This window comes from Rana temporaria, chromosome 1, assembly GCF_905171775.1.
Source record: "Rana temporaria chromosome 1, aRanTem1.1, whole genome shotgun sequence".
Classification (NCBI taxonomy): domain Eukaryota; kingdom Metazoa; phylum Chordata; class Amphibia; order Anura; family Ranidae; genus Rana; species Rana temporaria.
In genome coordinates, this window is record NC_053489.1 from 515878651 (window position 1) to 515890763 (window position 12113).

Consider the following 12113-nt stretch of genomic DNA (forward strand, 5'->3'; position numbering starts at 1 on the left):
TACAAAAAAAATAAAAATAAAAAAAACAGTGTACAGTGCTATGAGGCTCATGCCTTTCTTTTACTAATGTTTGCTGCAAATTTTAATGCAAGCCTTTGGTAGAAGTTGCAGAATACTTGCATCGATAGGAAAAGATAGGATCCGAGCTGTTGCACAGTGCTTAGAATATTGCGGTTTTGTCTTGTATTATATTCTGCAACTTCTACCAAAGGCTTGCATTAAAATTAGCAGCAAACATTATTTAGATTTAAAAAAAACATGCCCTGCAGTAGAAAAGTCACCCAAAGAAAAAAAGGCATATGAATGATTAACCTTAAATTCTATATCATAGTTGCCATGTATTTTAAAGAAGACACGCCCATTTTTTTTTTGCTTTTATTTAGGTGCCCCCCCCCCCCAAAAAAAAAATACAAGAGAGGAATCAATGAGTCAGACTCAGATCACAGTCAGGTACCACCGTACCACACTGCCAGTACCCCCACCAGTGCAGTGCCACACCACCAGCCGTCAGCGACAATGGCGACAAACTGGGGAAGATCAAAGTTAGCATTCTCAAACTGGAAGTACCGTGACTACTTCTCCTTGATTGAAATTAAAGGCAAGAATGTTTATGTAACATGCACGCTATGCTCAGGAAAAAAGACTTTATCCACATCTGCCTCAAGCAACTCCAATCTTTTGAAGCACCTCACATCAACACATGCTAACGTGACACTTGTTGCTGCTGATAACCCAACCCCGAATGCAGCTAGCGGAGTAGCCGGACCCACTCTCCTAAAACAAGCAACGCTCGATTTTTCTGGTCAGCATCAGGTGACCAAGCCCGAGCTGAATACATTGATTGCAAGGTATGTTGTTGAAAACATGCTCCCCCTGTCCACTGTGGTGTCTGAGTCATTCAGAGCTATCCTTGCTAAAATACTACTACGAGGGGGAGAAAGGGGGGTTGCCCCATGCCGAAACACTTTTGCTAAATTCTTGGACAGTGAATACGAAAAAATGATTATTGAGCTCAAAAAATCATTTGAGGAATTACAGTACATTGCAACTACAGCAGACATCTGGACTTGCCACAATAAAAGTTACCTGGGTGTGACAGCACTTTGGATGAATCAAAATAATCTGGAAAGAGAGAAAGCAGCTCTTGCCTACAGATGGTTTAAGGGGCATCATAGTCATGATGCCATAGCAGTTGAGCTTGACAATGTACACTCAACATATGGGATAACACACAAAATAACAGCAACAGTGACTGATAATGGCTCAAATTTTGTTATAGCATTTAAGAGGTACCAGCCACTTGAGGAAAGTGATTCTGAAGAAGACGAAGATGAGGTGATCTTTACAGACATTAATGATGCTCTACATGCAACAGGTGATGATATTGATGGTGATGTGATCACTTTGCCCCCCCACAAGAGATGTGCATCACACACACTGAACCTGATTTCATGCACAGATGTTGACAAGTGGCTGCTGTCAAAATCTGCAACAAAGGCTGTTTATAGAAGTGCTACTGCCAAATGTACTGCCCTATGGAACAAGACTAGTCGTTCAGCTTTGGCTACTGAAACAGTTGATGAGTTGGTGTCAAAAAAGCTGCTTGTACCTTGTACAACACGATGGAATTCCTTCTATGATGCCCTGGCTCGTATCTGTGAAATATCCATGGTAGACCTTAACACCATTTCCTCCAAACTAGGACTGCCAGCAATAACGGAAAGGGAACAACAGTTTTTAAAGGAGTACTGTATTGCGATGAAGCTCCTTACAGTTGCCTTGGATATACTTCAGGGAGAAGAGAATTGTTTTCATGGTACACTCCTACCAACAATTGAGACATTAATGTTGAATGAAGACAGAAGCCCTTCAAAGTGGCCTGCAAATACTAAGGGACCTTCCTGACGCCATAGTCACAGTAAGAACTTGAATGTCATATTTTATTATTTATTAAGTGAACATTGCTGTAGTACTCATAATACTAAATACAACTGCTACTAATTATGATTATTATTTCAGGCTATCAAAACCAGATTTGCTGATGTCCTGGGAAATGAAGAGGCTATACTTGCTGCCGTAACTTTTCCAAAATTCAAGCTTCGCTGGCTGCGGTCACAGGAGTTAAAGGATAAGGCTAAGGCAAGTTTGCTGGCAGAGTGCCGAAGAATTGTCCTTGAAGAACCACAACAAGGTAACAGCACATCTACACAACAACATCACACAGATTCAGCCAAATAGAACGATTTATTTTCCTTTGAGGAGGATGAGGAGGAAACAACCTCTTTAGCAGAAAACCAGGTGGCAGACTACATAAGATCATCAGCACAAAATGTTGACTCTCTGTGTGGATTTTCTCTCATCAATAAAATTTTGCTACGTTACAATGCTGCTACTCCATCTAGTGCACCTGTTGAGAGACTGTTCAGCCTGGGCAAGCTTGTCTTCTCTCCAAAGAGGAACAGACTGTCAGACCAAAAATTTGAAAAGCTTCTCCTCCTACGTTACAACCACTGGTTTACTTGTTAGATGATGAGAGGAGTATTTCAGTATAGATTCATGTATTGTTTGTTTTCACAGACAACGAACAACATGTTGATCTATATGGAGTGTTGGATAGTGTTCTGTTTATTGTGCACTGCAGTATTATACAGATACAGATAATTGCACTAATTAAAGGCAAGAGTTTCCTTTGTTTCTTATTAGTATAAGAAACTAAGGAAAATCTGGTCTTTAATTAATGCAATTAATTATCTGTATCTGTATAATTGTTTAAAAAGAAACAAAGGAACATCTGGCCATTAGTGCAAATCTGTAACTGTATATTCAGCCTACTAGTACACAATAAACAGAAGTTTTGTTAATGTACTGAATAGTTAAGAGTTGGATAGTGTTCTCCAACTCTTAACTATTCAGTACAGTAACACAACTTCTGTTTATTGTGCACTAGTAGGCTTAATATACAGTTACAGAGATTTGCACTAATGGCCAGGTTTTTCCTTTGTTTCTTTTAACACAATTATACAGATAATTGCACTAATTAAAGGCCAGATTTTCCTTTGTTTCTTTTTACCCACGTTTACATTTGTGTGTCTTAATTTCGCACTTGAATTTTAGTTTAAATATTTTTTTTTTATGTTTCTGTGCATATCATTCATAAGATCTATGGCAGGCTGCAATCTATTGAATTGGGTTCAAATAAATACGAAATAAATGCAAAATGTTCTAAAATACTGTATATAGTGTTTTTATTCTTCAATCAGTTAATATAAACATCTTTGATATTAAAGATGTTATAGAACGTAATTGCATTGTAGAATATAAAAACAAATCTCAGTTACTTTTCCAAGTAACTAGTTACTTTGCTAATAAAGTAACTGAGTCACTAACTCAATTACTTTTTCGGACAAGTAACTTGTAATTGTAACTAGTTACTTTTTTAAAGGAAGATGAACAACACTGCCTACATCTAGCCTTATTCACGTACTACGTAAACAACGTAAAATACGATGGCTGTGTTCCCTGGTCCATACCTTTGTATGACTTGCGCCTCCTATATGGGGAATAACTTTACGCCAGACATACGACTTACACGAACCGCGTATATTATGCGCCGGGCGCAAGTACGTTCGTGAATCGGCATATCTCCCTCATAAATTATGAAGACATAATTATACAGATAATTGCACTAATTAAAGGCCAGATTTTCCTGTGTTTCTTTTTACCCACGTTTACATTTGTGTGTCTTAATTTTGCACTTGAATTTTAGTTTAAATATTTTTTTTTTTTTATGTTTCTGTGCATATCATTCATATGATCTATGGCAGGCTGCAATCTATTGAATTGGGTTCAAATAAATACGAAATAAATACGAAATGTTCTAAAATACTGTATATAGTGTTTTTATTCTTCAATCAGTTAATATAAACATCTTTGATAATAAAGATGTTATAGAACGTAATTGCATTGTAGAATATAAAAAAATAAATCTCAGTTACTTTTCTGAGTAACTAGTTACTTTGCTAATAAGATAACTGAGTCACTAACTTAATTACTTTTTCGGACAAGTAACTTGTAATTGTAACTAGTTACTTTTTTAAAGGAAGATGAACAACACTGCCTACGCCTAGCCTTATTCACGTACTACGTAAACGACGTAAAATACGACAGCTGTGTTCCCTGGTCCATACTTTTGCATGACTTGCGCCTCCTATATGGGGAATAACTTTACGCCAGACATACGACTTACGCGAACCGCATATATTATGCGCCGGGCGCAAGTACGTTCGTGAATCGGCGTATCTCCCTCATTTGCATAGGTGAATAGGAAATCAATAGGATTACCACTTGCGGCCAGCGTAAATATGCGCCAACGATACACCGCCGTAAGAAAGTTACGTCAGTCGGATGAAGCCTATTTTCAGGCGTATCTAGTTTTGTGGGCACGGCGCACAGATACGACGGCACATACTTACACTTACGCGGCGTATCTCGACATACGTCGGCGTAAGTGTTTTTTTTATGAATCCGGGCCATAGAATGTGATGTTATTGAAGAAAACTTACCTTAATATAGTCCTTCTGCAGAACTTGTATGATGGCAAAACAGGTCTCTGAAATAATGATCCCCAGAGCCTGGGGGGAGATGCCTGTCGAGAACTTGAGGTCCTGCAGACTTCTCCCTGTCACAAAGTACCACAACTTGGCGACTAGCCTTTGCTTGGGAGTGATGGCTTGCCACATGCAGGTATCCTGCTTGGTAATATAAGGAGACAGCAAAGCCAACAGACAGTGAAAAATGGGGTCTGTAATCCGGAGATAATTCCTAAAATTATCAGGATTATTCTCCTGGATCTCCCACAGCAAAGGCATATGACATAATTGGTCATGCTGGAGCAACCAATTCTTCGTCCATGAACTCCTCCCCACCCTGTTCATGGACTGGGCTTGGGTCAAAGCAAGAACCCCAACACCAAGCCCCCTCGCAGCACAAACTCTACAATGAGTACGAAGACCTATCTTCAGTGTAAAGAAAAACAAGGAGTCCTGGAAGTCATGGTTTGGCTCCCACAGAGCCCTGATCTCAACATCATTGAGTCTGTCTGGGATATACATGAAGAGACAGAAGTATTTGCTGCAGCCCACATTCACAGAAGATCTGTGGTTAGTTTTGCAAGGTGTTTGGAAAAACCTTACTATAGAGTTCCTTCAAAAACTGTGTGAATTAATGCTGTTTTGAAGGCAGAGGGTGGTCACACAAAATATTGTTTCGATTTGGATTTTCTTCTGTTAATTTACTTTCCATTTTATTAATTGATAAAAAAAATGATTAACTATTAAGGCTTCTGTTTCTGACAGCATTCTTTATTTACAGCATTTTTTTTATACCTGCCTAAAACTTTTGCACAGTTTTGGGTATATAGATATATACATTATATATATATATATATATATATATATATATATACACACACACACTTGTATAATAAATTGTACAGTAAACAAACATTGTGCAATGTATTAAAACATGGATGGTGTCAGTAGAACAGTGGATGCTGTAAGTCAGTAGAGCAGTAGAAGCAGTAGTAGTCTTATTAGGGTAATAGACTGTGTCAGTAAGGCAGAGCACGGTGTCAGTAGAGCAGTGGATGGTGTCAGTAGGGCAGAGATTGGTGTCAGTAAAAAAGTGTATAGTGTCAGTAGAACCATGGACGGTGTCAATAGAACCATGGATGGTGTCAGTAGAACCCTGGATGGTGTGTCAGTAGGGCAACGGTGGGTGTCAGTAGGACATAGAATAGTGACAGTCAGTAAAGCCAGTGGATGGTGTCAGTAGGGCAGAGGACGGTGTCAGTAGAGAAGTGGACAGTATCAGTAGGACAGTGGACAGTGTAAGTAGTATTTTATTTTTATAATTTTTTTTATTTTGTTTACAATTTTTTTTAAATATTAAATATACCCTGTTGGGGGGCTTTGATAAACCATTAGGGGTCTAAACAGAACCATTATGTCTCACTTTTGAGACAGATAAAGGGACTGAGGACATAGATTCATCAGTCCCTTTCTCTACTGCCTCAGCTGCACTGGAGAGTGAATGAAGGGCAGTGTTTTGTGTTGAGCAGCTTCCTGTTCATTCCCAAACTGAAGCATAGTTAACAAAGTTTACTATGCTTCAGTTATGAATGAACACATTGAGTGATCGGTACCAATTGCTCATTGCGTGCATTCTAAAAAGGAAGGGGGCAGTAAATGAAATATTTACCAACACCTTCCCCTGCTTCCCATCCTGAACATCCCCCTGTGTGCCCACAGCAACAGCCAGTGGGAGAGGAGAGCAAGGAAGCCAGCAGCACTGTGGGTGGGGCACAGTAAAGGGGGGGGCACAGGCAGTGAGGGTGTTTACACAAGGTGTTTACAGTGTGCACAAGCAAACCCAGCACACCCAATTTGCACACATATGGCATGCTCATTTTTTTAACTTCTAAACCACCTCAGTTCAAAGGCTAGGAATGGCATTATTGGTTATTGGTTGTTAAAGAAGTAACTGGCTGAATCAGTTCACATTTTCCCAAGCTACAAACGAGTTGGGTTTCTGTGAAGTTGTATGTACAGATGTGTTTTCGTAAACCTTTCCTGTTCTCACACAGAACAAAGTAAAAAGGTTACTTTACCTCTTTCCCTCAGCAGCAAATACTCATATAGCCAGATTCAGGTAGATGGGCGCATCTTTGTGCCGGCGTAACGCAACATATATGCGCTACGCCGGGATAAGTTAGAGAGGTAACTACACGATTCACAAAGCACTTGCTCTCAACGTTGCGCCGGCGTAACATAAATTTGAAGGCGTTAGCCGGCGTAAGTGTAAGTGGGTGTGACCTTATGCAAATGATGGCCTGAGTGTGGAGCAGTGGCTTACGCCTGGCGTATCATCAACGGAGCATGCGCAGTGATGTCGACGTATGATCGCTTCCTTGTGCGCATGCTCACAACTACGCCGGCCCAACTTCCTGGTATACGCCGGCCTACCGGCTTACGCCGAGCGCATAAATACGCCCAGACATGCGCCCGCCCGACGCAAAATTACATCCTGCTTTTTCCCCCCCTGAGCAAGGTAATTTTGCTGTGCGATGGCTGCTACAGTGAACAAGAGGAAGAGGAATTTTTCTCCCCAGGAGAAGGCAGTCGTCATCGCTGCCATGGAGAAATATGACTCCTTCCTCCATGGTGCCCAGACTCAGGATACTAGCCGCACAAAGAAACAGGTCATCCTGGAGACCATCGCGACTGAGGTTAGTGCCCTTGGCAATGCGACCCGGAGCGCCAAGGACATTAATAAAAAGATTAATGATCTGAAGCTCTGTGTGCGGGAGAAGCTGGCCGCCATTAGGAAGCACCAGAGGGGCACGGGTGGCAGACCACCGTGCAATGTCAGTTTGACCCCGGAGTAGGAGGAGGTGGTCGCCCGGTGTCTGCAGAGGGAGCAGTTGGAGGGCGTTGAGGGCTATGATTCTCGTGATGATGCCTCGAGGACAGGTAAGTGTTTTATATCCCCTATCCGGTGTGTAGCATGTGAGGGGGTGGAAGGGAACATGTGACAAGTGTGTGGGTCCCTCAACATGTGACTGCTTTGTGCCATCCACAGATCTGCTGCCAGTGGCCGTCCCACGACATCTTCCCTGGAACAGCCTCAGCCAGACCCCCTAGATCCAGCGGTGGAGAGGAGTGGCCACACCTCTCCTCTCGAGGAGGTGGTGGAGGAGACGGTGGACCTTGGCCAGATTTGCCTGATTATAGAGGAGTCCACTGTTCTGCCTGGGCCCTCTCACAACTCCCCCCCATCAGGGGAAGCCCCTCTGTCTCTGCCACCAGCAGGGGAACCCCCTCAAGGGGCTCACCCTACAGCCACTCCTAAGCGTCTTCTGCCCCAAGGAAGGCGACACGGAAGACCAGGGGTGTTCCTGATTCCATGCAGGAACAACTTGCCATGGACCAGGGCCGGCAGACCCGGCATATGGGGGAGATAGCCGGGCACCTGCACTGGGTGGCAGAAAACACAGCCCAGATTCTGGACGCAGTGCAGGATGGCAATGCCAATAGCGCAGCAGTGGTCACCTGCGTTGGGGAGCTGCAGGCCACCACTGCAAACCTAGTGGCAGAGGTTCAAACCCTTACTGGAGCCGTCCAGGCCAACACGGCTGCCATCCAGGAGGAGGGGAGGCAGAGGCAGCGCAACCAGTGGCATAACCTCACCCGCCAGCTGAGGATGCAGGCCCAGACAAACCACTTTCTGAGCCGCATTGCCGTGGCCTTGGAGGGCAGGCAGCCATCACCTGCCAGGAGTGGCACACCCGGGGATGAGCCACCTCCAGATGTCCCACCCCCCCAACCGGGCTCCCCCCAGGCAGCTGAGGAACCAGAGAGGTGCCACCAGGAGCAGCCCCCATCAGACCAAATGAGTGCCATTTTTTTTTTTTTTTGCTCAGGATTTGAGTATATATTTTTTTATTATGCTCAGGATATGAGTTTTTTATTTTTTATGCTTTTTTTTATTTATGAATGCACACGGTGAGGAGTGCTAGCTACAGTGTGACTGGTGTGTGAATGTGGGGGTGACACCCCTGCCAGTAAGGGGTGTCACCCTCGGTCGTCGTGGAGAAACTATCCCCACGACCGTGTGAATGTGGTATGAATGGACAGCGACATAATTGGGGCCTTGGCGTGGCGTTGCTGCTCCCAAGTCCTGCATGGTGGACTTGGGCTAATCCAATGTGATGTGGATGTGCTGTGTGTGAGCTAGGGACCACAGTGGTGTGCATGCATGCATTCTCCTTGTGCCATGATGAATGTGTGTGTTTAACATGCAAAGATGTCTTCTGTGAGGCATCTCCTGACTGCTGTTCCCTCAGCAGACAGGGTAGCCTCATTTAGGGGGGGATTGTGTGGTTCAGGGGTCAGGTCATCACGTATGTCAATCTCCAGGCCCTTTCTCATGGCGTAGTTGTGCAGCGCGCAACATGCACCAATGATCTGGCACACAAAGTTTGGGGAATACAACAGGGTCCCCCCGGACTTATCCGGGCATGGGAAACGGGACTTCAGGAGGCCAAATGTGCGTTCCACCACTGCACGGGTACGTATGTGTGAAACATTGTAGTTTATCTCTCCTCTGGTTTGGGGATCCGGTATGGAGTCAGGAGATGGGGTCCAAGTGCATATGCAGAGTCACCTGGAAGGGAAAAGACAGGAGGATGTTAGTTGTGCATGTGCCCCTTGTGATGTCTGCATCAAGGGGTCAGACAGTCATGCCTGACACCCGTGTCACTCACCAACCAGCCAGCTGTCCCCATACATGTTCTGTTCAAAATCTGTTGGGATGTTGCTTTGACGGTATATGTAGCTGTCGTGGCTGGACCCTGGGTGTTTGGCACGGACGTGCCATATGAGGCATTTGGTAACGGCTATCACCTGTACGTTGATGGAATGCCAGTGCTTGCGATTGCGGTATATGTGCTCTGTGTCACCGGGGGGCCGTAGTGCCACATGTGTGCAATCAATGGCCCCCACGGTGCGTGGGAATCTTGCAATCATGAAGAAATCTTGCATTGCCTTCTGCCGCAGATGCACATGGGTGGGTCTGATGAAGTGGTGGGACATGCGTCTGAGGATTGTGGGGACAACCTGGTGCACACATCTGCTCATGGTGGATTGGGACATCCCAGCCACGACTCCACTTGTACGCTGAAAAGATCCACTGGCGAGGAAATGCAGTGTTGCCAGTACCTTGACCAGTGGCTGCACTGCATGTGCACGATGTGTCTTGCTGGTGTTGTCATCATGCAGGGTTGTGGCTATTTCTAGGATGGCATCAGGGCTAAATCTGAAGATGCGATTAACCTCTGAATCACCCATGCCAAAGACGTCCATGCGCGTGTGGTATATCCTCTCCCGTGCCCTCCTACGAGTCGGTGGACCCATTAGTAGTGCTAGGACCACGGCTGCCCCTGGCATGTTGGCACACAGATGTGTTCTCCTGCAAGTGTGGTTGCTCAGCTTGCTCAACTCGTCCGTAACGGTGCTGCTGTAGCTGCTCTCCAGCTGACCTGTGCACGTCTGGTGCAAAGATAATCCAGCTTTTTGATGGAATAACTTTAGGCCTGACGTACGACTTACGCGCACTGCGCGTAGCCTGCGTCGGGCGCGCTTACATGCGTGAATCTGCGTATCTCCCTCATTTGCATATTTGAATAGGAAATCAATGTGAGCGCAAGATGCGTCGAGTGTAAATATGCGCCCATGACACTCCGGCGTAGGAAAGTGTAGTCGGTCGGAGGAAGCCTATTTTCAGGTGTATTTTGTTCTGTGGGTACGGAACATAAATACGCTGGTGCATATTTACACTTGCGCGGCGTATCTGTAGATACGCTGGTGTAAGTCTTTCTGAATCTGGCTAATAGTTTCTTCACTTCCCTGTCAATTCACTCAGCCACCAAAAGTGAGGGGAAATACCTGGAACTTGCCGTTATTGGTGAGCATGTGACTCACTCCCCATGTGACAGCACTAAGTGACTTGTGATTAGTTCAGGGGTGGGGAAGCAGTCCAAAGCCCCTTGTGGGCTAAACATGTTGGTTCAAAGCTTACATGGGACTTTTGCACCCCAATCCTGGTAGCAGAGCAAAGCAGTACAGGAGTAAGGAGAGGTAAATGCACACTGCTTAGAACATAGAGCAGTTGGGTGACCTTTTAACTTTGCTTTGCATGGACAAAGAAAAGAGTCACTTTAATATTTTATTGCTATTTTACTAATCGATAGTGTAAATTAAACAGCTCATGAAAATTGTATTAGCATATAAAGAAGATAAATATGTTGTATAGTATATGGTGTCCAAATAATAGATATATCATCATCCTCAACCCTGGACAGTGTCTAAAAATTGTTAGTAGCCACATATTTGCAGACTATATGAATCACAATGAGTTTGCCCAACTTCCTACCACAAATGTAGTAATTATTGGTGAGTGGTAAGAGTCATGAAGATTTGGAAGAGTGGCCAAGTATACTTAGGCCCCTTTCACATGTGCGGACCATATGTCCGCTTTTTCATCCATCCGTTTGCGGATGAAAAAGGGACATACATTGGTCCCTATGTGATTGCGGGTGTCAGCGGATTAACATCCGCTGACACCCGTAATCACCCGCCTCCACAAAGATCCGATTTTGCGGACGGAAGAAAATCCTATTTTTTTTCCATCTGCGGATCGGATCGGATGAACACGGACACACGGTCCGTGTTCATGCGATCCCCCATAGGGGAGAGCAGAGAAAAGACAGGGCGGTCCCTGATCAGTGTGCGGGGACCGCCCAGTCAGCCGCCGGCTCAGCGGGGATATACGGGGAGATCCCCACTGAGCTTACGGACACACGGAGGCGGATCATTGCTCCATGTACACGGGACGTTTTTACAACTGCTCCTAAATGAATAAACTTGACAGATAGTAACCCACGTTTAAAACGCCCGTTTTGCCACGTTTACATGCCGCGTTTAGCAGCATTTACGTTTTTTTTAAAATGGCCTATAAACGAAATGCTGCTAAACGCGATTACCACGTTTAGTTGCGTATGGCGTCTGAAATTTAGAAATCTTCTGTGTCTGAACCCATTTTTTTGCTTTCAAAGAAACGCTGTTAAACTCAACTGCCTAAAAACGGCAATAAACGAGACTGTGTACATGGTCACAAAGGATAACATTGAATGAGTTCAGGGGCAGTTGAAAAAAGCGTTCAACTGCCTTTAAACGTACATTTAGCAGGGTCCTGTGTACATGGGGCCTTAAAGTTACCATGGTTGTAGACTCTAACAAGAGAAAATATTAGAGTTTAATGTGTGGCACAAGGTTCCAAAGGTGGCACTAAAGGTGGCACTGTTAATTTCACAAGTTGAATTGGAGCTTCACAAGAACCCCTGGAAGAGGTGTTGTAAGTTCACAAGAGTCCCTGGAGGCAGTGTTGGAGTTTCATATTAGCCTCTAGAGGTAGGATTGGACTCTGTGCTTCACAAAATCCCCTCTTTGTGATGTCGGAGCCACACAGGAGAACCTAGAAGTTATTGTGTATGTGGT

At 44.5% G+C, this 12113-nt stretch overlaps 1 protein-coding gene across 1 annotated transcript; it reads left to right on the plus strand.

Moving 5' to 3' along the window:
* Positions 1-440: 440 nt before the first annotated feature.
* On the plus strand, positions 441-2672 carry LOC120924995. Its single transcript, XM_040335910.1, has 2 exons — positions 441-1918; positions 2020-2672. The coding sequence occupies exon 1, from the start codon at positions 517-519 to the stop codon at positions 1903-1905; it is 1389 nt and encodes a 462-aa protein (XP_040191844.1). The 5' UTR covers positions 441-516; the 3' UTR covers positions 1906-1918; positions 2020-2672.
* Positions 2673-12113: the final 9441 nt, after the last annotated feature.

Coding starts and splice junctions, on each gene's coding strand:
- LOC120924995 (XM_040335910.1), top strand. CDS start 517: ATGGCGACAAACTGGGGAAGATCAAAGTTAGCATTCTCAAACTGGAAG.